We start from the raw sequence: 27077 nt of genomic DNA on the forward strand, positions 1-27077 counted from the left end.
CCAACTAACACTTTACCGGTGTGTGACTCTTGAATTTACGTTGAGCCCCAAATGTCTCACGTGGAGTAACGAGCATCAAACAGAGCTGCTGTGGTTTTACCCTTTGGAGAGTTGCTACTGTTTTTCCCTTCCTCCTTTTGGTGGAGGTTAGATTTAAGCTGCAGGCGAAAGGATACATAACGGATCCTTCTTTAGGTTTATCCGAGAGGTGGGATTCGGTTTTCTGTCCTTCTTGTACTATATTGTTTTAGCTAACACGTCGACGTTAGCTTTAGCGTGTGTAGCTTGGCTATAGCTTCATCTCTGTTTGTATCCCAAACAACTGTTATCCTGGGTGGCGTGGGGATCGATGTTATCCACAGGACAGCCTACATGCTATCGAGTTTATATTTAAACATTAAATGACCTCTTTGTGTTTGCTAGCAGGCTCAGATGCTAACTTAGAGATATTAGCTCACTATTTCAATTTAGCTCCGCACGCAGCTTGTATTGCAGAAACCTAACTGTTTATTTTTTACAGCTAGCTGTGTTTAGTAGAATAAAAGAATAATACAACCTGAAGCATACTAGACTACAGTTGGGTTTCTACATTTAACTAGATAGTCAAAGATATGTTCTTGTCATTTTATTCAATTATACAGCATCTAAGGACATAAACTCATGATCTCTTCAGTCCCTCAATTTCTTGATTTACATTTCGTATGGCTGCAACTAAAGCCTTGAGAAATGTTGCAAGATGTTATTTCTCAAAATCCTAGTTTATAAAAAAATTGGTAAGATGTTTAGGGTTTAAATCAAAATAAAACCCACATTCACAAGGGATGGGTTTTACATTAGTTTCTCTGGTTAGTATAACAGTAAATGTTAAGTCAAAGTGCCTTTTTTTCATGGTGGTGTGGAATGTACAATATTTGAACCTAAAAGTTATACCATGATCTAACCGCTTTTATTCAAAATCAAAAATGAACAATGATTCACACCGTTGCTAAAATGTAACATAATCATTATTACAATTTTAAATTGTAATAATAATGTACAATTGTTAAATACACACTAGCTTAAAAAAAGAAAAGAAAAAACTATTCTATTCTGCATCATTTTGAATAAAAAGCAGATATCAGAAGATATTTGCTCTGGAAGCCAGTCTGTAATTAACTGCGAAACATACTTGGGACTATTATTAGCTTTCCTCTTGTGGGTTTGAAACAGTATTATCTCACAAATAGTGACAGGTGATGCTTCTTAATTTTTACACCATGTTAACGGTTCAAAACGATGCGTGTGTTTTTTTTTTAACTCTTATAAGCAAGGTGAAGTTGTAGAGGCCTGTTTTCAGTCAACTGACTGTCAGTGCACAACAAGTAGATGAAGGGCAGACAGGCATTGGTGTATTCAAACAAATAGCTTTGGTCACTCCATCACTTCCTCTGGCATCTTATACAGAACCTTTAACCTTGGTCTCTTTTTGATCTTCTTAGTATGTTGATAATAATTTGCCTCACTTTATTTTAAATAAATGTATTAAATATTTTGTCTAAATAAAGTGTATCACTTCATTTAAAATTCATTCTTGCATCCATGGAGCAGTCAAGTAAGAAAAAAGGTCAAAATATTTACTGTGGAAAATTATGTTTCATTTTTGTTGTCATAATTTAAGAATCATATGCAAAAATATATTTTTCTTACAATTATGTTCAGCAATACACAAATTCATTTCAGTAAAAACGCAAAGAAAGCAAATCAGCTTACATTACATTTGTGCTATTTCTTATGTATGTATATTGGTGATAGTAAAATACTTTAGTGCAGAAATCTAAATTTAGACCTAATAATTTTTCTAATTATTTTTTTTTATTGCAGTTGCATAGATTGTCCACCAGAGGGTACAGTCAAGCTTATATTTTCACACCTTTATTCCTCAAAAGTTAAAAGTGATGTTCTGATTCAGCCATATAAATAACCATCAGGAATAAATCAGTGGCATACAGAGACTCTTTCTTGATTTGAATTATTTTACAATAGAATGGCACATGACTGATGCAATACATTTTTTACTTTACAAAAGTAAAATAAATTGTTTAACTATGGTTAGCATTGTCCTCTCACTGTAAAAATGTCCTGAATTCAAGCCTCTGCTGTTTTGTGTATAGTTTTCATGTTTTACATGTAATCGTGTTGTATAGCTTTTCACCAGTTTTCTACCACAGTACAAAAGTGTGTGTGGCAGGTTCAAATTGAAATTTATTTCAAAAATACCTTATGGATTCTAAGGGGAAATTAAATTAGGTTTAGTGGAGACTCTAATTTACTTTATGTGCAAATACGTGTGAGCAGGAGTGTTTGTCCTATACGTCTCTGTGTTGCTCCTGTGATGTACTGACCTCATGTGCTTCTCTGTTGTGTATCTACAGTCTGCAGTCATGGGCCCAGACGCCGCACCTGAACCAAAATCTGAATCTGAAGACAGTATGTAGAGATGGTTATGTTTTTTTTTTCCTGTAGCAGATAATGATCCAAACATGTTTGTAGAAGAATAACTTAGCACTCTGGGTGAAGGCCCTTTAAAGTGCGAACCAGGGACTTTTTCACCAGTTCTTTGTGTTCCCACTGATGCAAACGCTGAACCCAGCCCTGAAAAACGAGTGCTAACCAGGTATCAGTATGTTGCTCGACCAGACAAAAGAACTTCTTTTAGGCGTATGATCATGGGCAGCAGTAGCCATTAAAAATATACCAAGCATAATGTTCATTTTGATTGCTACTAAAACATTTTTGGATTTGTTCCGATTCTGATGAAAAGAGACATGTTCTACCTTGGAATTTTTTTTTAAATATTAATTTTGCTCTGCATGATCCGCAGGTTTTGGAGTTGTGGAGGTGAATGTTGACCTGGAGTCAGATTCCAGCGACACCACCACTGACACCGACACCGACCCAGAGAATCTCAAACAACCAAAAATAAACAAATCCAACAAGTGTTTCCCTTGCCCCACCTGCGGTAAGATGTTCGACAGGCCATCGAAGGTGGAGAGGCATAAACCTATCCACGAGAGGAAGCCAAGAATGCTTTATCAGTGTCAGCATTGCGAGAAGAACTTCACTCAGGAGGACAGGATGATTCGACACCAAAATACCCACAGCAGAACCAACAAGCATCCCTGTCCTGACTGCGAGAAAGTGTTCAACAGACCTTCAAGGTTAGCGAGACATCAGCGCACACACTCAAGAACGCCAAAAATACCTCATCAGTGTTCGTTCTGCATGAAGACATTCAATAAGCTCCATAAACTTCTTCGCCATGTAAGGGTTCACACAGGGGAGAGGCCTTATACCTGCCCTGTCTGTGGAAAGGGATTCTCTGAGGCAGGCCACTGCAAAGCCCACGAAAAAACGCACGAGGAACAGCCGGAGAAACCTCACCGCTGTGCCGACTGCGGAATGCGTTTCTTCAAGGCCTCCTCCTTGCGTCGCCACTCCCGTTCCCACACAGGGGAGAAACCTTTCAAATGCACTCTGTGCGAAAGCAGCTACTCCCGCTCAGAGGGACTCAAAAGACACATGAAGAAGCACACAGGAGAAAGACCCCACAAGTGTATTGTCTGCAGCAAAAGATTTTATTCCCGTCAGGACCTGATCCTTCACGGACTTACTCACTCGGGAGAGAAGCCCCATCTGTGCCCCGTGTGTGGCAAAGGCTTCTCCCAGCTGGGCAACATGAAGGAGCACGAGCAGAACGTCCACATTAAGTCTGAGAAATACATTTGCAACGAGTGCGGCGCGACATTCAACAGGTACAATTCGATGACGAAGCATCAGCGTGTGCACACAGGAGAAAAACCTTACATGTGCCTTACGTGTGGCATCAGGTTCTCCTGGAGCCATTCCCTCAGCAGGCACAGAAGGAGCCACGCTCACAAACAGGCGGTGTCAGAACCTCCAGAGGATTTGGAAAGTTTCGCAGGACCTTCTGGAAATCCAGAAAGTTGCGAACCTAATTAGATTTCTTTGAGAGACAATCAAACAGCTCTGTGATTTGTAGTTTTCGTGCATTGACTTAATGTTCACATGTACCATTCAGATCTATAGTGAACCATCTTACCCTGCTTTATTGAAGTAATTCAAATTTCAAGTGTATTTACGTGAGCCCAAATACAACTGACTGTTTTGTTTGTTGCAACCAAATCATGTTTTTAATATTCACCAATAATAAAGCAGTTTTATGCATTACGTAGTCGATGTTTCTTCATACATATGTTGTAGGCCTGTAGTGAAGAGCTCCTAGACAGCATTCAGTTACATAAAAACATATTGGCAAGGCGTGAACAACAGTTTGAGTTATGAAAATATTACATTGAAATATTGACAGCTTAGATTTTTTAAATCTTGAAATATACTGTACAGTTCATACATTGCATTAAAAAAATATTTGTTTTCTTTCTTTTTCTTTCACATGTCATCACATTGCAACTATGAACTTCAGGGTATTTCACTGTAATTTTACAATAAACCAACACAATGTTGCACAAAATTGTGAAATACTTCACCTATTGTGTTACAATGGAAAAGCTCTACCAGGCTGTTTAGTTTTATGGTGCTTTAGCAGAAGTAAAATTAATAAATCCTTCACCAAAGTCTCTGAGATCAAGTTCCTATGTGTTCATAAAGACATATATCTTGCTTATACTGGTGTCCTCTGCCTTATTGTGAACATAACCTGGGTTAAATGAGAAATCTTTTAGCCTCCATAAAGATGTTCAACCAGTTTGCCTTTTTCAAAATCTGTTAGATCATAAGGGCATGGGCCTGCAACTTGCGACTCTAGAGCTGCTAGTGGTTCTTTGGACCTTACACAATGGCTAAAAATGACAAGAACCAACTAATGTTTTTGAATGTTAAACATAAACTGCAGGTTTTTAGCAGTTTTTTGATGGAATATCTTGAATTTCTACAACAAAATGACACAAAGTACCGGCAATGTTATTTCAAATCTATTTTTCTTGTCATGAGTTGGAAGCTATGCTTTTATTAAATAATGTTCCACAGATGACACCCTGTCAAAATGTATCCGTCCTCTTTGCAAAAATGTTTTTCTTTTTTAAAAAACCCAAAGACAGAAATAAAATGATAGATCCGTAAAAACGGCAAAATTTTCTATAGTAGATTTTCTTTAAAAGGTCATGTAATATTGGCGGCTCTGAAACGACTTTTATTTAGCTAGACTGAAGGCTAAAATAATTTAATTTCTAAGGTTGCCGATCACCGGAGTATGGTGGATCTTGCAATAACATCGCAGTTGCAGTGCACCCAAAGTTTCGTTCTGAGAGCCAGGGATTACAAGAGTGACCGAATTCACGAAAGCACAGGAAAGCAAACCCCTAAATAGGAGTTTAACATAGTGAGCCCCTGAGCGTCAGCCCAGGAAAGCCCGTGCATTACAACGGCCTTGAAACCACTGGGGCAGCCGTTAACTTTTCTTCTCGTCGCTAGGTAACCGTTTGATTGGCACCTAATCCAGATGCCAATTTGATTCATGTCGATGAAAGAGTGCGTTCTTCTTTATAGAAAGCAATATTTTAAAAGTTAACTTACTTATTAGCGAGAGCTTTTTTTTTTAACACGTCGTGTTTGAGATGTTCAGTTTTTGAGCCATGGGAAGCAAAACCATTCCTCTGGAATTAGATGCTCTCATCGGTTTCAACGGTAGGTTTTCCTACCGACATTAATGCTCTTTGTAGAATACTCCCCCTGAAGTTTTACATTCAGAAAATACATTAATTCACCTAAAATATTACAATAGATTTTCCCCATAGGCTTTGCTGTGTTATATGGTTCTTTTTAAAGTTGTTTTTTAATTTCTATAATTTTTCCCTTTTTATTTCCTTTGACAAAAAGTCAGTTTTTCTGCTTAGATTGTACATGGTGCAAGCAAAGTGTTGGATTTGACAAAGAATGTGTTTAGGGAAACAAAAAAGATCTCAAAACTGTGAATAAGACATGATACCTTTGGCATTATCAATTAAATTTTCTTCTGGATATAATATATGTTAAGATGTACTTTCTATTTGCTTCCTGAACCTTAAATACCATTCAACCATGGAATATTTTGGATTTTGATGTAGTGTCTGAACTCACCTTCTTTATAGAATACAAAATAATTTCACTACAATTATGGACTTTGTCAACTTTAAATGTTAAAAAGAGCACGGACACTTCTGCTGTTCACAAAGTATACTTTTAAAGAATATACATATATTGTTGTATATTCCAATCTTTATTTGAGACATTTAAGAGGTATCAATTTTCAAGTAAAGTTGATTTAAATTAGCTTTGAGAGTGTTTATGCTTTGCAGTATTTATCCTCATGAAATGTATTGCTTTTCAGGCCAAGTGCCTTTTGGCCTAAAGCTCCATCCAGACATGAAGCACCTTATCTATCCTCTGGGAAGTTTTATTGTCCTGAAAAGAATTGAGGATGGCAAGCTAGAGTTTCTGGATGGACACTCAAACAACGTCTCCTGCATTTCTGTGTCCAAAAGTGGATCTTACATCGCCTCTGGGCAGGTCAACTTTATGGGCTTTCAGGTAGCCACACTCACAAGTCTTTGTACTGTAAAGCATTTTCTATACCCTTCAACTCCAGTTTTACTTGTCTCTAGGCTCCAGTGATTATCTGGAATTATGCAGAGAGAACAATCCATGTCGAGCTGCGGATCCACAACACCAAGGTTGAATCAGTCGCATTCTCTCCCAGTGAAAAATACCTGGTGACTCTTGGGGGCAAAGATGACTGCCGGTAAACAGCAAAGTCTTACAAGATTTAAAGCCCTGTAAAATCTGAGTACCATGCAGGAACAAGAGCAGCAGGATGAATAATTGACGACTAAGATATATGCAAGGTATTTGCTGTGTATTTCTTAGGATTTTTGTATGGAACGTTGAGACCAAGCAGCTCATTTGTAGGAACAAAGCTTCAGCTCAAGGTCACTGCCTCGTGGTGGAATATTCCAAAACTGACGACACCATGTTCGCTTCAGGTGGCAGGTGGGTAGATGGTTATCTCTTCTCATTCTAGGATGTGTTGGATCTGCATTAGGTATGTTTTCATGGTCTGATAATACTGAATAAAAGTACCATGGTCTCCCCATTCTGAAGCATATAATGAATAGAATTTCTGTAAAGTACAACAAGCATTTAGTTTATTTTACTATTTTATTACAAAAACAATTTTCTTATTTATTGATTCTGTATGATCCTGCAATGATGCACTTTAATAAGCTGACTCTTTTTAGTTCGATTTCCAAGTTAAAAGTAAAAAAAAGTTAAGTTCTTAGAAATCGGAATCAAGAGTTAGAAAGCTGGATGATTACTCACCAAATCTAACCTAAAATCCAATATGGCCTCCTTGCACTTGCACTACATGCTGATCTAGCAAACTGGTTGCTAAAATGTTTGAAAATATAAAATACAGAAAACACAATATTACTAGTTTGTTTTGCTAGTCGCATTTAGCCTGGTGACCAAAAACTAAAAAAAAGTCTCACTGATTGTTAAACGTGAAACTAGAAGATGGTCAGTCTGGACTGGATACCATTCAAGTCCACATTTGAGCTGCAGAGGCAAATGAAAAAAACTGTATAAGCAGCTATACCTCCATATTTTCCTCGTTTCATTATAATCATTACGTCACAGTCAGATAATATTTAGAAAGATTTTGTCTGAGCATTATTAAAGGCAACCAGTACAACCACTGGTAATTGTACCTCAATTTGAAAACCAGTCATATTAGTGGTTCTTTTCATATTTTGAATTTTATTAGAATTGCAGTTGTACTGTTATTTATTTATTTATTTTTTTCATAGACAGACACAGTCGATAATAGCTAATTTGTTTGGCTGGTTGCTCTGCTTGCCAATGATGATGAGATCCATATGGTTTTCAATCAGGAAAATGTGTCTCACTGGTACTGCTATTTTTATGCCAGCCTAACACTGCGAGTCTGGGAGTTTGTCAACGAAAGGATTTTGCCCACCGAGTGCTGGACAAACATGCTGAAGAGATATGTGTCATGTATCGAGGTATGAAGCCATGTTTACGTTGTCCGCGAAATGCTTCCGTTGCACAAAAATTAAAATATTAATGAAATTCTAAGAGGTAATTAGGCAAAATGTGCAGTGGTTGGGTTGTTTTGAAATCATTACATTTTTTTTTACACAGATTTCAGATGATAATCGATACATGTACTGTGCCACTTCAAGTGGAGACATAATGACAATCGATGTAAAGGGGAAAGTTCTGAGCATCTGTGCTCCCGGTAAAGCAAAGTTCAACCATGTAAGTCAACACATCCAGTGCTTTTTTTAGTTCTGTTAGTTCTGTTTTTAGTTCTGCTGCCCTGATGAAGTGCTCATTAGGAAATACAAGCAAGCCCTCATGTCAAGGATTTGATTGTGTCTGCAAATGAATGATGAGTTACGGGAATGTCGCAATTTATTTATGTTATTCCGGAATTGGCTATCTTTTCAAGAGTTTTCATCGTACAACGTTTTAGGTTTTTAAAACTAATTTAGTTCTGCATTAATCACATCAAATCTCAGTTCTTAGTTCCCATTTCCTGTGCTGTCAGGTGGATGGCCATGTATTAAGTTAGGTCTGACACTGTGCTACAGTTTTGCTATTTTGGAAGGATAAATTGAATGCTACATATAAACTTCTCCTCAACATCTGTTGTGTTACGTGGTCTTCATTATCTTGAAAGCCTTTTTCCAGCTTGATAGATGATATAAGTCATGTTTTGTATTAAGGGAATCAATGTTCTTAAGTTGCTGGAATCTGGAGACCTGCTTGTTGGCTCTGGATCTGGTATCTTAGCTCTGTGCTCCAAGACTAACTTCAAGCCTGTCAGGTGAGTCTCATCTTTCACCATTTGGATCTGTCTCAGATGACAGTAAAACCTGCTAATTCCGTCTCCCCGCTGTTAGGGAAGTCCAACTGGAAAATGCGGTGACTTCCATCGCCTTCATCGAAGGGGAAGAGCAGTTCTATGTCGGCACAGAGGAGACTCAGATGTACCGGCTCCGTTTTAAGGATTTTGCAGCTGAGCTCATATCCACAGGCCACAGGAGCTCTGTCAAGGATGTTGCCCTTCCTCAGTAAGTTTCACTCAGGCGGTTCAGGCAGGGAAAGTCAAAGACATCACTGAGGACAAAAATATTTTTGTCTGGAATTATTTATGAGCTTAGGTTTAGCCTATCATGTCTAATACCTCTTTTCTGTCTGAGTGAGCTCCCACCAAAAACAAAAAAATATCAACTCTCTGTTCAAGCGTTTAAAGTTATTGAAGTTGTCAGGATTTCTGCTTCCCAGCTGTTTTTCCATGTCTGCCGCAATTTTCAGAGGGTGTGTTTTAGAAGAAAGCAGCAGCGCATCAGTTTCAGCGTCCTTCACTTCTTATGTTGGCCTGTCTCACATTTACATTTAGACAGAAACAGATTTGGTTCTCAATTTCAGTCGCAACAGCTACCTTCCATCCAAGGAAAGGTCCTAATGATGCAGGGGAATTCATAAACCTCCACAAGCTGCAGGTTTTACAACATAGGTGTCAAAGTCATTCCAACGCAAATATGTTTTGCCCAAAAATAATCCCAAATGTCTATTACAGCTGGCCTGCTTCTGGGCAGCACATGTTCCACTAATAATAATACAAATCAATGATGTATAGCATGTCATTCAGGAACCACAAGCCCCCGTTCCCTCTTCTATGTGCATTCAATAGTGACCTCATGCTACTGCCAGTCAAATAGGTAGAATAAATTTCAGGTATCTTGCTTGAAGCAAAGGCTACGTTCAAGCCAAAGGCTAGAGTACATCAAAGTATATAAAAATGCACTCTGATTAATGTTCTCTTCATTCACATTTCCTTTCTTACTCGCATGTGAATGTTTGAATTCTCATATGGAGAACTTAATCTCATCACTGTGAGCCTGTGAAAATAGGATGCCAATTAAATTACTAATAGAGAAAGCTGTAAAAGATTTTTAAAAATTCTGTTTTTCATTGGACATTAGGTTTATCATGTATTACCTTGTAATATCTGAACTTCTTCTGTTTGACCAACAGTATTTTAGAGTTTGATTTCCCTGTTTTACAATAATCCAAGCATTTCTTCAAAATTGCCTCAGTTCCTTAGTTTGCTCACTAGAGGGTGACATACTTATGCAATATCGATTATGAAGCCAAGCGAACGTCAGGCCAATACTGTGCTACTTTGCTGTTTTTTATTGTGTGCTAGTGCCACCTCTAAGCTTTTTGCAACTTGCTCTGGGGAAGAAGTCAGAGTGTGGATGGTAGGCAAGCCCAAAGACCAGCTGCGCATCACTGTTCCCAACGTGAGCTGCAACGCCATCGACTTCATGCATGATGACTGCAGTATCATCAGTGGTGAGATTCAGACAGTGCATCTACAGAGCCTTTCAAAAGTATTAATTCTTAAGGACGTATTTTAAATTTTATCACATTACAACCACAAACTTCAACATATTTTGTTGGGATCCTATGTGTTTGAAAAGCGCAAAGTGTAAAGTCGGAGGATGGTTAGATTTTTTTCCTCATCATAAATTGTGTCCTACGTGGTCTTTGACTGCAGCACTGAACGTGAAATGTCCAATAAATTACGATGAGGATTGGGGTTGTAATAGGACTGGGTTATAAATCGTTTTTATCGCTAAATCAAATTTTTTTGATTATGACAATTTACGTTTTAGAAAACTTTGTATAGTGTCAACCCTGAATTTGCATCAACTCCCAGAAAAGAAGATTGAAATAAAAAGCATTTTTAGGAAGTATTTTCTGTCGTTTGTTACTTATTTTGTAAAAAAAGCAAATGAGAAATGAAAATGCAATTAAAATCAGACCAGCCCTGGGTTGTATTGTGAGAATACTCTAAATGGATTACACTGTATCCACCCTAAAGCAACATAAAGCTGTGGTTCATCCGTCTCAGTCTTGGCTATGCAGAAGTTACCCACTAGTACAAAGTATTTCTTACCTTCACAACACCTGAAATACCAATTTTTCTCCTGTTCTAGCATGGAGCGATGGCAATATCCGTAGGTTTGGAATGAAAGGGCAGCTGATGGTAGTAATTAACAACGCTCACAGACAGGGGGTGACAGCCATCGCTGCCACCAAGGACGGCAAAAGAATTATCAGTGGAGGAGGAGAAGGGAAGGTCAGTATATTCGGATATTCACTCTCCAGATAAAATGTTCAGTTCAAGAGAAGAACACAGGAAAAGATAACATTTTCAGACAGTGGTGCCTTCTGTGATTGCACAAATTGAAGTTGTTTTTTTGTTGTTGTTTTTTTTACGAAATGCTACAAATATTTAGAAAATTAGATGCTTTAATAGGTTGTATTGGTTTAACAAAGTAAGACTAAGGAACGGAGATGAATGAGTTTGTGTCTCATTTGCAGATGCATGTGTGGGAACTGCTGCCTCATGCCTACAAAATACTGAGGATCATGGTGGGGCACAGAAAGCCTGTGTCTTGTCTCAAAATGAAGAGCGATGACAAAGAATGCGTCACAGTCAGCTCTGATGGCTTCTGCATCATCTGGGACTTAGTGTAAGTAGCCCATCTGGAGACTACATTGCACACCTCAGCACTGGAAAGAGCATGCACACACACAGGTATTCCATACTTACTCTTACACCACAACAAATTTGATTCTGTTGAGATCATGTGAAGCGGAAAAGATGTGTCAAAGCATATTACTACATCATTTCATCATGGGGTTCAATTAAACCACCCTTACATGACTTGGTGGTGCCGGAGAGAAGAAAGTTTTCCTAAACAATCAGGAAAACTATCAGATTGAAGTGTTTTCATCCACCTAGACATTCCGCCCGCCGTCCGTCTGTCCGTGGATGGTTTTACCAGATTCCATATTTGAACTATATGATCACTACAGAAATACTTGCAATGCTTTTACAGAAAACTTTTTTTATTTCTGCTTTAAAAATGACACTTGGAATGAGAACTCAATATAAATTGTAGTCTAGACAGCTTTAGAAATTTGATATGAGACATGTGAATGAGGCTTTGTGTCTGTTATAAGAATAAATTGTTAATGATTGGTCTGTGTCTGGCTTGTAGAGGATGAATACAATAATTATACTTATTGAGCTTAATAACTGTTTTTTTTATTATTATTATTTCCCCACTAGTTTTCTTCATTAAACAGAAAATTGACATGACATAGTGGGAAGACATGAGGCACATGTGCTAAGAATGGGAATTGAACCCAGGACAACCATGTCTATGACTGCAGCTCGACCAACCGATCCACACAGCCCTCCCATGCTTAATATCTTTAGACATCCTGCTTTTTTCTGTAAAAAAAAAAAGAAAAAAAAAAGACTTAATTACTTCTGGCTGTGATTTTTTTTTCTTTTTGTCATCAGTGAACTGACCTCATCCATCACAGAAAAGAAACTCTGGGAGAAAAGAAACCACCATTTTTGAGACCGTAGTCCAACACCACTTCCAGACTGGCCCTATTTATTTTTGTCCACCTTCAGTGCCTTTATCTTTAAACAATTCCATTATGAGAGACTTGACTTTGAGGGTTCGCATCGTTTGAAATGTGTGTGACAGGCTGGATGTTGTTTTAGCTCAAAAGCAAATCAGTAAAACTCCTCCTCCCGTATGCCTCAAACTGTTCAACTGTTCTTCTGTGTCTACCTTTGTTCAGAGACTTTCATCCCCGTCAAAAGATCAAAACCGACACTCTTTTCCGGACCGTGTGCTACCATCCAGACGGATACCAGATCGTTACTTGTGGGACTGACGGAAAGGTGTGTTCAGAACGCTTTAAGGAGATATTTGAAACTGTTTTTTAATGTTTTGCAAATGTGTTAAATGAATCAGAACAAAAATAAGCTGCTAATTATTATTTTAAAAAAAACAAAAACGATCATGATAGTTCACAATTACAGTGCACATGCATCTCTGTGCTGTTTTTTCGTTCAGAATCTGCATCAAATGAGTCTACGCTCCTCTCTGCTGCCCTGGCTCTCTTTGCTTAGAACAGCAGGGAGAAGCACAGTAATAATGTTGCACAATCACGCACAACAGTATGTCAACACGTCAGTTTCAATAGCTTGCTGTTTGTTCCTCTGCTCCACATAATTAAGCCATTGTGCTGGCTACTAGCGACTGGGACAAAGAAACAGGCATGCTTTATTTAGCGAGCAACTTTGATTAACTGGGTGCCGCTGATTTGCATAAGGTCAAACACGCTATGGGGAGAGCAACACACTTTGCTTCCAATCATGCACCTCACCCTCATCTCTTGAACCCGGCCTCACGCTACACACATATTGCTGTCTTTCCTGCAGTGCATGCAGAGAGGTGAGGACAAGTTGTGCTGATTAAAGCGTCGCTGTGTGTTGGATGTAAGTGGGGAACGAGTGAGATGGAGGCATTCAGAGAAAGCGAGGGAGAGGGAGCGGGGGAGGGGGGCGGGGGTGGGGGGGGTGGATGACTGTTTTCGCCTTCCTGCGGATGTGCATGTGCCACCCAAGTGCCAGCCAGATCCACCATCTGCTCATTCCAAGACACAGGCGCTCTGTGTGAGACAACAAACAGCAACACTCTCTCTCCTCTTTTGCGTTTCTGTCGTTCCTCACCTCCCACCCTCCGTCTGAGGAAGATCATGGGAAGGGGGCGAACAGGCCTGACAGAAAAGCCAGAAAGGTGGCCAAAATGTTTAATATTAGAATTTATCGTCACAGGCTGGTTGCATTTATGAGATGGAATTTGTGATACTAATGATCATGATAGTGGTTCAGTGATGATTCAGTGAAGGGAGACCAAATGATGAATATAGACCTGATAATGTTCCCGCCACCATCCCTTGTTTAAGGTTTGGGAGCTTTCTAAAATGTAATAAAAGCTTCAAATTCTCACTTTATGTTTCTTTGACGCAACGCTTTACAGGCATAAATACTAAATACAAATCTCACTTTGTCACAGGAATAATTCAGAATATTTAAAGTGAGATTCTGCTCAAGTGAAAAGTAATTATGTCCTACCTGCCCTGATCCATCAACAATTAAAAATATGAATACCACAAGGCTCTGTTTTAGGACTATAGCTTTTAATTGTTTTAATTCTATAAATAAATCTTCATTTGGGGTTTTATGTAAAATGTATGCTGAAGATACAAATGTATATGAACAGAAAAAAAACCTCAAGTTTACAAAACAATTTCATCACAGAAAAAAGTAAGCAAAGTATTAATCTTCATTTAGCATCTTGCTGCCTTTGAGCTCAAAGTAGAACTTAAATGTTTAAATGCATTTTAATTAGAAAACACAAACAAATGTCAAATTTAACACTGTCCTATGCTTTAATAAGGTAGCAGTGAGGAATGTGCAACATTCACATTCTTCCTGGATCTAAATGTTCCAGAGTTTATTCATTAATGAAGGTCTGAGAAAGGAATGTGTCCCTTTACTTTCAGTCTCCCTGTTTTATGTGAGACCTTTTGTTTTAGACTTTCTGTCAGGCAGACCAAACCTTTTCAATGAGAAAGATCTGGACTTCAGCAATCAGTGAAGCACACATGTTATGTCTTTGAAGCGTTGGTGTTTAAAGCTGTGTGCAATTAGTTCATGTCCTTCAAAAATAACAAAAAATCCTGGATGAAAAGATTTTGCCTGTTTTGTTTCTCTAAAATTCTCATAATTGTCTTTGAATCAATAGCTTCATGCAAGTGTCCTATTCCCTATTTAACACTGACTTTCAGTACTTTGTTCTATGTTGGAGCTAATTTTTGTTTCCTGCTATGTGGAAACCAATTTTATGATATATGTGGATATAATTATGTTTCCTGACAAGTGTTTGCCAAATTACTCCATTGGTTATGTGCCTCTATTGATTACATTATCATGACAAGGTGTCGCATGCATAGTCCAAGGTTCCAGATAATTCCAGCTTTGCCTTTAACGCAGAACCATTCACATTTTTTATACTGTGTATGTTTACAGATGTAAACATTTTACAAGAAAATTTGAGATCTTTAAGGTTTTACCAAAAACAAGAAGCATGATGGAATATTATATAATATATAATATTATTATTATAATATAATATAATGGTTGTGGTCTACGAGGTTAGGAATTTGAAGTTGTTTGCTTAATTAGTCTTCCAGTACTAGCACATGTGCCCAACCCAGAGTGCTTTATTTATTTGTGTAAACTCTCTATAGGGTCTGTTTCTGCATGTTTTCAGCAAAATCTAATTGCTTGCTTTACTTACGAAATGTCATTGAGAACTGCAGAGGTTGTAGTAGTGGTCACTCTTGGGTGGTTATAGCTTTAGGATGTTGTAGCAAACACTGAATGAAAACACAGAGGTTGAGGGGTCACCCCCCCCTGTTCAACATCACAATGTTTAAATGCCCAATAATACCACCTGGTTGACTACAACACCATGAACTGGGAGCCACAGTTCATTGATGTTCCACTCCATTAATCACAGAATGGCACATGGTGATGGCACATGGTGATGACGTTAGAGCAGGGGTGTCTCTCTGCTGCCCCCTGTTGGTGTAGCGTCCACATTTTCCCCAGTCCTGGTTTCATTCTTCTTAGGCAAAGGGAGAAACCTTTCTGTTTTTATTCACATGTTGGTTTTTTATAGTCCTTTTGAGTTTAGGAACACTGACTCTGGTACTCTTCAAGATGTACAGGATAGAAGTTCCTACCTTTGATGATTCTTTTGTGAGGTCAGACACTGATGTTGGACGAGAAAACCTAGCTTTCAGTCTTCACTCTAATTTATCCCAAAGGTGCTCTATTAGGTTGAGTTCAGGACTTTCCAGACCAGTCAAGTTCATCCACACCAAACTTGCTCATTTATGTCCTTATGTGCTCCCACAGAGTCAAGAGCACAAAATAGTCCAAAATGTCTTGTACACTGTAACAATAGCAGTTCCTTTCGCCAGAACAGAGGGGCTGAGCCAAAAACTATGATCCTCTTCACACAAAGCTTCACACTTGCAATATGAAGTCAGAAAACCACCAAACCCAGACTTGTTCTTTTCCTAAGCAGAAAGGGAAAATGTGTTATTCCAGGGAACACATCTCTGTTAAAACCCACTGGCAGTGTACATTAGATGTCAGTCATGGCAAACAATTCTGTGAAACTCTACAGCTCATTCTGGAGCTAATACATAAACATTTCCACATCTGTAGCTATTGACTCTGAAGAAAGTTGATGACTTCTGCAGAGATTTGTTCCCAAACATTCCCACTTTATTATAGCTGTAGAACATGTATTAGCAAGAAAATTTCACAACTCTACCTGTTGGATGTGGAATCTTGTCATGGTACTATATTGAAAATCACTGAGTTTCAGGGAGTCATTCAAATGTTTGTGCAAGTAGTCTGCTGGCCCAGGTACACCTGAGTTTCATGGTTTAGTTGAGTGATGCAAAACATAGTGTATTTTCCACTGTTAGAAGATATTGAAATTATTTATCACGGGTTCCTTTTTTACGCCGTGGCAACTGCATCAGTAAGAAAGTATATAAATGTATGTGCATTTTTGAAGTCTCATTTTACTGTTCCTGACAAAGGCTTCCTAGTGGTGGCTGTGTTGCTCTAAATTATGTTTGCAATATTATTTCAATGACTTAATAAGTTGGAAAAATGCTGCACACCCCTCATATCAATGTTCCTTGGATTTTTATGAAACGATTATTGCTTTGAGAGTAATGTTGAGCGTTAAAACAATAAACTATTTTTGTTTTATCACCATGCCTTTTGTTGCTGTTCTGTTTCAATAACATTTTATGTCTCTGTCTCGGGATTGCATTTCTCTTCCACAGTTGCACAGTTGGTCTTGGACAGACAAATGAAATCCTGTCTGGGAAGCCAGATTCTCTTTCAAGTGAACTCTATGTCATGAAAACTTTATATTTTCCTCTAAACAAACTGTACACACTGATATGCAGTACCTCACAAAAGTATTCAAATCCCTTTAACTTATTTCACATTTTGTTACATTATGACCATAAACTTAAATGTATGTGGTTTGCCAAATCTGTTTTTGTGTTTAGCCCCTCTTTATTCCAACAAATCTAAGTAAAACAACAATGAGACCCATTAAAATCCTTAGGCTTAAAGGCTTGCTGAAGAAAATGAATGAAAATCTGCATCAAATAGATGAAGAAACTGCAGCAGACATGTTAGGGAGAAAGTTCTGTAGATGCCTGAAAGCAGGGTTAGGATGTAAAGTGATGTGCTAAGCTTGCAACATGTCATGGAGCTTGCTTTGATAAAAATCTCTTTTTTACCTGCTCAGCAATAAACTTGACATGCAAAAAATAATTTTGTTTTACAGGTCTAAAATATAAAAAGGGTTTTGTAGTTTTGCCCTATAAAAAAAACAAAAAAAAACATATCAGATTCCAAATTGTTTCGGGTGTCTCGACTAATTTAAATTTTTCCTGACTATTCGCAGCAACAAGCTGCAACAAATGTTTAGTGTATTTAGCCAAATAAGTTAAGTGAATTCAGATTTGGGTGCACCCAGGTCAGCTTTTGAGTAAACGTTACTAGATATCTGTGATCTTATTTAAAATGAAGGCAAAAAAATTCAACCGATAACTAGAACTTTTGCTGTTCTTATGTCAGCTTTTCATTCTCAGAGCGAGTTCAAGAGGTGACTCTGTCATTGCACCCACTGTAACCTTGAGTTGTCCGTGTGCTAATCTGGTTCTCAGGTCATTTACTGGGACGTGTTGGGCGGCACGAACATCAGAGAACGGGAGGACACAGAGACAGGGGTCTACAACAGCATACACATCACAAAGGACGGCAACCACTTTGTGACAGGTCTGTTGCTCTTACATTGTATCAGCAGCATTGCTAACCTGAGCCAAGCTTTGTGTGCTTGTTCTTTTGGGGTTTATTACTCATCACATGCGGTTCTGGTCAGAAGTTTGCATACAGTGGTATGAAAGAGTATTTTTTTTGTCTGTTATAGATTTCTTCTTTAATGCAAATTGTTGAAATGATCCACATTTGAGGTTTGTGGAACATTTATGCAACAGCATCTCAATCAAATTTAAACACCAACTTTCAGCAGGCCACTCTAAAACCTCCATGAAGTTTTTTTTTCAGAGATGGAGTCGTCGGTGTTCATTGCCCTGGTGCATAAGCCAATGGGTCTTGGGCTCAATGTCATGAACTGAAGAATTTTTTTCAGGATTTTCTTGGAAAGATCAGGATTTATGATTCGATCAGCGATGGCAAGTTATCCAGATCATGACGGCTGGGACTGTCTCAGCCCACGTTGGTGTTAAACTGGTGTTCAGCATCCTAAGCTTTGGTGGTTCCCTGGTTAATCCCAGCATTCCTTTCATCACAGAGCAATCGCTGGGATCAGATAATAAGAACCTGAACAACAATCCCAAATAAACATCAAAATTGCCTTTAGATTAGATATAGCAGGCTAACTTTAGGCTTCTATGATGTCATCCCCAAAGCCCATTCTTTGAAAAAACGCCACAGTAAATTCAAACTTATGCACCGAAAAGTTTGCTTTAAAAATTTGTATTGTTAAAAGCCCTTAGTCAATTTGACAATCATGCCCAAGATAAATAAACTTCTGAACCGATGAAAGAACTGTAGATAGCTATGATCATCAAATATCTGCTCCTTCTTCGTTCCATCAGATTGAGGTAATTTTTTATGCCTACAATCACAGGGGTTTTAAGAGGAAAAAAAAGAGTTGTCCTGAGCTACTAATTCCTGATATTTTTTAATTTGTCTTATTTTTCCTCTTGTATCTCATTGAGCGTGTTTCATCTCTTCAGAGCCCATGTTTTCTCCTCCCCTGCTGACACTGTTAGACAATTGTACAGTTTTCTTTCATGTTATTAATACATTTTTCTCCTTCTTGGTTTGGCAGGCGGAGAAGACAAGCGGATGAAGGTGTGGGACTATATGCAAGGAAAAATAACCCACATAAGTATCCCTGCTGGAGCCAATATTACCTGCACCAGGATCTGCACCTTGAACCGCATCCTGGTCAGCGCCAGCGAAGACGGAGGCATTTGGCTGTGGAAGTTCCCCCACCTTGCCTCTTCCTCTTAAACAAAGAAATTCAAGCCAAAAAAACTCACTGCCAGTTGTTGCAGACTGGTTGATATAACCAGTTGTTAGGTTTAGGGAGTATTTTTATTTTTTTTTTCCTATATGGGCAGGTTGGTTAGAATTATTTACCTAGAAGTAAAATAATCAGTTGAAAGATGCTTTTTGTATTTACTCTGATCCTTACTGGTGATCTTAAGCATTTTAGGCATACATACATACATAGACTTAGCGTCATTTATCACCTATAGACTACCTGACCCAAAAAAGGTCTCACACTCTTATGCTTTATTGGACCGCCTTTAACTATGATTATAGCACACATTTGCTGTGGTAGTGTTTCAAAGCACTTCTGCAGTGTCACAAGATTTAGTTGTAGGTTAAGGTCTAAACTCTGTTATCATTAATCCAAAATGTCTCATGGTTGTTCATAATTTCAGCCTGATGAAGCTTGGCATTGGTTGGTATATCGTCATCAGCGAAGAAACAAATCCACTGATGGACTTACTTGGTCATTCAGTATATTCAGGTAGTCAGTGCTCTCATAATGTTGCCGAACCTGGACTTGACTACCTGCAGTAACCCCAGATTATAGCGCTGCCCCACAGGCACTCGGTATGATTGGTGCATCACATCATCTGCCTCTCTTCTTACACTGACGCAGCCACCACTGTGGAAGAAGGTAAATCTGGACTCATCAGATCACATGACCTTCTTACATCACTCTAGAGTTCATTCTTTATACTCTCATGCAAATTGAAACTATTTTCTCCAATTAGCCTGTTTCATTTTGACGTCTGGAAAACGTAGTCGGAGGACGTTCGGCGGACGTTCAAGACAACGTTCGGCGGACGTTCTCCGAACATTCAATGCTAGCTGGGTTCTTATGGCTACACAGCCGTTGAGCCCTAATCTCTTGAGTTCCCTTCACATTGCGTGTGTGGAGATGGTCTTTCTTTCTCTCTTTGACATCACCAAGAGTTGAATTAATCACGGTCATTCAGGGTTTTTTTCCAAACACATTTCTTACTCAAAGACGATGGTTCCCCACTTCTTCTTTGACTTTTTAATAATATGTCAGACAGTTAACTCTGTGTTATAATTTGTGCAGTCTTCTCAGATGTTTTCGTGCTTCATAACAATAATTTGACCCTTCTTAAACAGATTACCATCTTCTACACAACCACAGAATGCATCTTTCCACAAGGTTGTTTAAGATTGCATCAGCTGGGGATAAATAACTTATCTGCCGGAGGACTCAGTTACATTAAGGAGGCTTTTTTTTTAGGCCAGGCAGTGTATTTGGACTAATTCAGAAGTAGTTTTGATGTTGTTCCTCCGACACCGAAAGATAGATTCAACCAAGAAAGGCCGTTTCTCCGCTACTTTTTGGAAAATCAAGGCAGGTTATGATGTAATTAATCCTACAGGGGGCAGCTTACAGCTACAGAGCTTTGACACCTATTCTAGTCAACTTCCTTATTCCCAGTGTTTTACAAACGTTTAAAGTTGAAGGTAAACTCAGCAGTTCGTTGGAGCAACTCATTCGTGTTTTAGTTCTGGCCAAAGTGTGTGATTAAGTTCTTTGTCCTAAGAGTGGGCATACGAATGAAACCTTCAAATAGCTCCCTATGGGTCCATGAGCAGAGTAGGAGAGAGGGATAACAGCGGGGTAAGGCGAGTCAAAGACCGCCAGACGCTCAATTAATCACGGAGAGCCATCGATGAGGAAGTGCAGCTCACTGGAGCTGCGCTGTGCGGGAAGACAAGCCGCTCTGCTCGGTGCGGAGATCGTGACCCATCGAAGTGTGATGAGATGTCTGAGGGATCGTGTCAGTGATCATGTGCCTTATTGGCACCGAGCCGGTGGCTGCTGAGCCGTAAGGTGTGTGGAGTGGAGGGGGAAGTAAAGCTGAGGAGGAGGGGTGGACAGCCTGGCAGACAGGTGCACTCCTCAATCTTCTTTCATTTTCTCTCGGTCCCGTTCAGCCACTGCATGAGCCATGGACAGCCGCAAGGAGAGCAACACAAGAAAACAGCCGATGAAATCCAAAACGTCGAAGGAGCAGAAACATAAAAGTGGAAAGTTCGTCAGGAGGAAATCGCTGCGTTCTTTTGGGAATTTCATGGGAAGGATCCTGAAAACTTTGGGCACTTTAGCGCACTTGGGCGACGCAGAGCCGCCGGACGCGGAGGAGGACGACGGCGGCTTCGTGCGGAGCGCCTCGGGCGGCTTCAGGGACGATTTCTCGCAGACCTCCAGGGGGGAAGCCACGAAGAGGAGCTCCGCGGTGTCCTCCTACCACGGCTCGGTGAAGGAGAGGCTGTCGTGGTGCTACGGCGACAAGACTCCCGGCGTGTTGGGACTGAAGAACCACGGCAACACCTGCTTCATGAATGCCGTGGTCCAGTGCCTCAGCAACACGGACCTGCTGGCCGAATACCTCGGGCTGGGGCAGTACAAGTCGGATATTAGCAGCGGGAGGACGAACGGTGAGGTGAGGGCGGATGAGGCGCGGAGCTCCGAGGGTGAAGTAACCGAGCAACTGGCGTCGCTGGTTCGAGCGCTGTGGACGCTGGACTACACCCCGCAGATGTCTGGAGAGTTCAAGGTGAGGACCGGAGCTGCTAACAAGTATTTTGTCTGTGGAAGAGCCCAGAAATTTGTTTTGAGTTTTGTTTTCCCCCAACAAGTTTATAATTAGATGGAGGTGGAGCTAGCTAAAATGAGACACTGCTTGGTAAGCAACACTACAAACTGTTACAACGAAAAGATAAGACGTTATTCTGGGGTGTATTTACCCCCACTTACAAATGTATACTTAGCACAGAACAACATGTTAATGACATAGGGTTTCCACTACCTATTTTCTCTTTAGTCTGAAGATTTTACTAAAAAAAAAACACAACAAACTTCTCATTGTCGTTTATTCTTAGTTCGGTTAATGACAACACAACAGGCACAGCAATGTAATTTGTTGCGTATTAAATTCGTATTTATTTTTGTAAAATATGCAAATGTCAGATATCACTACAATACCCATTACTAAATAGACACATTTTTGCAGCACATGAAAAGATTGTCTTACATGTTTCAAAAATGTCCTGTCTGAGACACTCCCACGTTACTCTGGTTAGGTTAGAGATTTTCCTAAAACAGTTGTAACCCACTTTTTCCTTGACATCGTTTACTGTTTCATCTCAGTCATTTGTAACTTACGTCTACATTTGAAGTTCAGTGGACACTAAGCGGACAAAAGGAAACATGTGGAAATAACATGGTTGTATTTTCTAAAACAGGAAGAAAGGAGGAGTGGGAATATGCCAAGTGGGCCACTGTCGTTTTTTCATCCTTTAAATACCTTTGCATATCCAGTCCACATGGGATTTTAACGCAACCTGTTTCATAGCACGTTAGATTCCCCTGGTCATGTTCACAAAAGGCTACTTAGTGTTTTATTGTTGCCAAAATGTTCTGAAATCTATGCAGACTCCTCATGTTTGGTTTTAAAGCATTTGCCTGCCTCCAGAAAGAACACAAGTAAACTTTCCTGAAAGAGTAATTTCTTTAAAAGTGCAAAAATATAAAGTGAAAAATAAATAAAGGAGCTAAATGCCTGATGCAATGTATCTGGCTTGCAGAAGCTTGTTTTTGTTGAGCTGATTTTGTCGTAAATAAATATTTTACAACATACTAATCAAAACAAATAAAAGTACTGATCATGTTGACCAACTATCCGAAGTAAGTTTATTTCTATTGAATATAAAAAAAATAATTTTATTCTAAGTCCTAACTTCCAAGCTGTTCCTAAGTATACTTTTTTCTTAACCTCAAGAACAAAGCAAGAACAAATGTGTTAACACTTTAATTAATGGGGTGATGACACTGTCATAAACATGACACCTGTCATGAACATGAACGAGTCTTTATGAATGTCTATGACTGTTGTCATGAAGTGCCATTTGGTAAATAATGACACTTTTAATGACACTTTTACTTAAAAGTGTCATTATTTACCGAATGAGACTTCAAGGAGTTGTCCTGTCTGGACTGAACTCAGCAGCTCCACTAAAATGAAATGTACGTATTGAAAGGAGCCATGACATTAGGATCCATAGAGAGAAGAGTCTGTGAAATCCCAGCTTGGATTGTTCACACAGCTTCTTCACATGTGAATCTAGTTCCATTCAGAAAGAGAGAGAGAGAGAAAAAACAGGTGAAACCTGTTCATACAGCCCTGTTTGTAGCTCAGTGCCTTACCAGCCTGACAGGTACGTATGTAGCTATTTGTCTAGGAGATTTTGATCATTGACGAGGTTTGTAAGTTACACAGTTATCAGAGAAATGTAAGGTGTGTAGATTACTGATTGTGGTTTAGATGACTCAGTGCCTCTCTGCTTTTGAACCTGGCTTTAAATCTTTTATACCTGTTCATTTAGTAGTAGTTTTGCGTGCACATTCCATCTGTTTACGGATTCTACTCTGCCTGGAGTATCTTTGTTTTGCCTACCCGTTCCAGTCCTCTGAATGGTTTGACTGCATTCCTAGACTTTCCTAAGTGATGACAGCAGACAAGAATCCCAATCTAAGATAAACTATCTGTTGTAGATGGGTGACAACTCTACATTAAGGCCTTTACATGACAAATGGCTTCGTCAGCCACAGGTGTGCAAAAAGAGATGGTGACTTGGTGAACCAGTTGGCTTAATGAGTAGGAACTGCACAGAGGTTAAAGTATGAGGGAGGTGAATACAGATAAATGATTCAACATTTAGCTCAATGTTGTCTTAGTAAAAATGAAATCGCTTTAAGATTTCATTTTTGTTTAGATTTTTGTATTGACTACAGGCTTGCAAAAGTATTCATATCTAATGCATTTGTTTATGTTCGAATCTCAGACTTTTTATCTGACCAGCACAAGTTGTGAAGTGGAAGAACAGGTTTTCATGGCTTTCAATTTATTTATTTATTTATTTTTACAAGTAAGTCATCTGCATCAAACACCTGTTTCATGCAAATTTTAAAAATCCTTTTGGGCAAGCTTTTTACTTACTAATTCAAATCTTGCCATGAAACATTTTGGGTACGACACTGCAAATTTCCTTTTTGCTGTCACTTAAACAGTAAATAGAACCACACACATTGAGTGACTTTTACTTCCGCAAATCCCATAAATCCCACAAATTTAGATAACGTGAGCAAAACCTGTGTTATTTCCCACATTACCCCACACATTATCCATTGCCTCCCAATTTTGAAGGGGAAGTCCTTTATTCACCTTCTCTTCTTTAAATGTCCCGTTGCTGCAGCACAGTGAATGGTGTGAATTTTCCTGTTTCTCAGTGGAACTGTAGAGGGATGTTTACTGTGGCAAGTGTATTCAGTCTGGAAAAGGAGGGAGGCCCCCTGCTGGGAAGGCAATAATGGTGTTCAGCCAGAAGGTGGGACAGAACGAGACGAGCATAGTAAGGGTGACATTGCTCGTAACCAAACAGACACGCTTGAGGTCTGGTAGGAACCCCTGGATTTGTAATAAAAATCATATTTTTTGTCTTTTTTTTTATTATTTGACATTGAGATTGGAGCATTAATCATCAATTTCTTTGTTAAATATAGCACAATTGCTGGTGTTTGAATAATATTCATAATGGATATTGATTTTTCTTTCTAAATTTTTGATGCATTTAAAGGAAAATCTTATATTTTTAACTTTGTCAGCCACTGCCATTCTTCTTATCAGGGATTGATCTGATTGGCTAAATGACTCGTTGGTTTTCATCGTCAGTGTAAGGCATTCATGTGTTTGATCCGACTTTATTATTAAGCATGACCTCGCCCATCTTTCTGGTCTGAGCTGCTGATTCCATTGTTGATTAATTCTAACACGTACTGTGCAGACTCTGTGTAAAGTCAACAATTAAATTCTACTTTAAACATGAAAGAAACAAATGCACTGCAGGTTCCCTGATACAAGGGTACGTTTCAAATTCAACAGAAATTAAAAAGATTGTCATACTATTCTGATGAATGCATCAAAGCGGGATTTTGAATCTGGTCCAAAAATGAAGTACTTTTGAATCCACGGTGGGTTCGGACTGTCAACGATCAGCATGGTTAAAAGTGGAGTTTGTAGTTGGGATTCATTTTTTAAATGGGGAAAAGAGAACAGTTTTTCTATCTCTGACATCTTGAGCTTATTAAAGGAAAAGTCTGATTTTGATCTTTGGCTGATTGATTGCTTATTAGTTTGCAGCCTCAAATCCAACCATGATTGTTGAATCTGCATTAATCCTGAACTGAACAATAAACATAGGGATTTCATTTTCTGTACTCTGGAATATAAACATTTAGATTATTCAGGGAAATAATTGCGTATTGTTCCCTAGTGTTGTGATTGAATTGGGCTCCCTTTCGATTACATTTTACCGGGCAGAGGAGATTATTTGTTGTTGTTTTCAGATGTTTTACTTGAATGGAAAATATCTGCTTTGTAATATTTTGCTTCTTTTATTGGCTTAAAATGCAACAACTTCATCTAAAAACTTTGAAGTGAAATCATTTTTGTTTCATAGTAGGATTTTGCTCTTAGCACCAGAGACGTCCAGTCAGAAAAAGATGAAGCCACTTGCCTTGTGTCCTGGCTCGGATGACAGTGATGAAGTGCTTCACCACATTAGTTCTTGTTCTTTTTTTGAGGTCCGTGCCCGTTCTCACTCTAAGTGCTGACAGTGTATACATTGTAGACCCATAAAGCAGTTAGGATATACACCACCTGGACTCTCCGTGCTGAGCTGCACAGAAATGCTCGACCCTGCTGCCTCTAATTTCGCTTTGATTGTTGCACTTTTTCAGCACAGCAGATGGGAGGCCGAGTTCATTTTAAGACTTCAGCATTGTTCGTATTATGAAGCTTAACGGTTCTGCATGTAAATTTCAGTCTTTGTTGCACATGTTTCTGTGGCGTTGGGGAACAGGACAGAACTTCTTGCCTATTGCGCGGAAATTAGACCTCTTGTATTTAAGATAAAAGAGCCGCCATATGCTGGTGGACAGCAGCATGACGTTGAGATGTCCCTGTCTCAGTCCCACATCCCTGCTGTGAGAACAGATAATATAGAAACATGAGGAGGAGTGTGTCTGCGCTGCTTCGCTGAGCTCTCCAACATGAGATCGGTCAGGTTGTTCTTCTTGTTCTAATTTATGTAAGAGAATAAATCAATCCTGAAATATTCTGCCCTGCTGGAACATTATCGCAGAGTAAGAGCCTACTTCAGGCTCAGTCACTGAAGTGATAAAACAGTATGCTCATCCATGTTTTGGAACGTGGGAAAGCTGCAGCTCCCTGCGCTGTCAGTTGCCTACCCAGTAGTGAATTTACAGCCTCGGCTGTGAAACCTCAAAGAATCAATTTCTGTGTCTCAGCAGAGCCCAGAGAGCCTTCCGTCGGTCTGTAAAACATTCAGAGGCGATCATTTCTGACACATTTCATCCCCTCTTCTTTTGGACCCATCAGCTGCAGAATCCCGTCCTCTGGAACCTCCGAGTTAGACAGAATTCTTTGGAGGATTTTCAAAGTGGTTCGACTGTGGACCGTGCTTGATTTTTAACATGTACTCCAACAATTTGCCATGAGGAATGCGTGAGATGTTCCCCGCTGTTCCTGAGGTGAATCCAAAGCTCCTTGGGACAATGGCTGCGGAAGAAGAATTAAAGTGGGATGAAATGATGTGGGGGAAAAGTCGGGTGTTGTAGTGCTGAGAGGCAATCGGTTGTAAGTTACGAGTGGACTGGTACCCATCGGATTAGAGATGGGATACGCTTTGGTCCATCACAGGACAAACAACCAATGCATTCAAAAGGTTATTTAGGTTAACCTAATAGTCATGGTTTTGGATCATGGGAAGAAGCTGG

At 39.2% G+C, this 27077-nt stretch overlaps 3 protein-coding genes across 5 annotated transcripts in view; all 3 read left to right on the top strand.

Moving 5' to 3' along the window:
- The first annotated feature begins 31 nt into the window (after positions 1-31).
- Positions 32-4240, top strand: LOC106954166 (gastrula zinc finger protein XlCGF7.1-like). 2 transcript variants are annotated; one of them, XM_015043447.1, is made up of 3 exons: positions 32-208; positions 2412-2466; positions 2861-4240. In XM_015043447.1, exons 2-3 carry the CDS (start codon positions 2421-2423, stop codon positions 3997-3999), a joined length of 1185 nt encoding a protein of 394 aa, XP_014898933.1. In that variant the 5' UTR covers positions 32-208; positions 2412-2420; the 3' UTR covers positions 4000-4240. The 2 variants fall into 2 exon arrangements, with proteins under 2 accessions (XP_014898933.1, XP_014898934.1); XM_015043448.1 differs by lacking the exons at positions 32-208; positions 2412-2466 and adding an exon at positions 2474-2653.
- A 1218-nt stretch (positions 4241-5458) lies between these two features.
- Positions 5459-19325, top strand: LOC106954168 (cilia- and flagella-associated protein 52). 2 transcript variants are annotated; one of them, XM_015043451.1, is made up of 14 exons: positions 5459-5700; positions 6383-6582; positions 6657-6793; positions 6919-7041; positions 7982-8075; positions 8215-8331; positions 8802-8902; positions 8979-9149; positions 10289-10437; positions 11085-11227; positions 11473-11624; positions 12754-12856; positions 17794-17905; positions 18984-19325. In XM_015043451.1, exons 1-14 carry the CDS (start codon positions 5649-5651, stop codon positions 19166-19168), a joined length of 1839 nt encoding a protein of 612 aa, XP_014898937.1. In that variant the 5' UTR covers positions 5459-5648; the 3' UTR covers positions 19169-19325. The 2 variants fall into 2 exon arrangements, with proteins under 2 accessions (XP_014898937.1, XP_014898938.1); XM_015043452.1 differs by having other exon boundaries at positions 5461-5700; positions 6537-6582.
- Positions 19326-19422: 97 nt separating this feature from the next.
- The window catches only part of usp43a (ubiquitin specific peptidase 43a), a 122449-nt gene continuing 114794 nt past the window's right edge, over positions 19423-27077 (top strand). The window contains exons 1-2 of the mRNA XM_015043450.1: positions 19423-21050; positions 21155-21777. Of these exons, the coding sequence (XP_014898936.1) occupies positions 21169-21777 (609 nt within the window). The 5' untranslated portion in view covers positions 19423-21050; positions 21155-21168. The remainder of the gene's footprint in view (positions 21051-21154; positions 21778-27077) is intronic.

This window comes from Poecilia latipinna, unplaced genomic scaffold (assembly GCF_001443285.1).
Source record: "Poecilia latipinna isolate Pla-1442-1.1 unplaced genomic scaffold, P_latipinna-1.0 Scaffold634, whole genome shotgun sequence".
Taxonomy (NCBI): domain Eukaryota; kingdom Metazoa; phylum Chordata; class Actinopteri; order Cyprinodontiformes; family Poeciliidae; genus Poecilia; species Poecilia latipinna.

What these genes read in the sequence shown, in the direction of transcription:
- LOC106954166 (XM_015043447.1), top strand. Translation starts at nt 2,421, where the DNA reads ATGGGCCCAGACGCCGCACCTGAACCAAAATCTGAATCTGAAGACA. An exon ending in AAAATCTGAATCTGAAGACA is followed by an intron (nt 2,467 to 2,860) that starts GTATGTAGAGAT and finishes CATGATCCGCAG; the next exon opens with GTTTTGGAGTTGTGGAGGTG.
- LOC106954168 (XM_015043451.1), top strand. Translation starts at nt 5,649, where the DNA reads ATGGGAAGCAAAACCATTCCTCTGGAATTAGATGCTCTCATCGGTTTC. An exon ending in GGGGGCAAAGATGACTGCCG is followed by an intron (nt 6,794 to 6,918) that starts GTAAACAGCAAA and finishes TGTATTTCTTAG; the next exon opens with GATTTTTGTATGGAACGTTG. An exon ending in ACTAACTTCAAGCCTGTCAG is followed by an intron (nt 8,903 to 8,978) that starts GTGAGTCTCATC and finishes CCCCGCTGTTAG; the next exon opens with GGAAGTCCAACTGGAAAATG.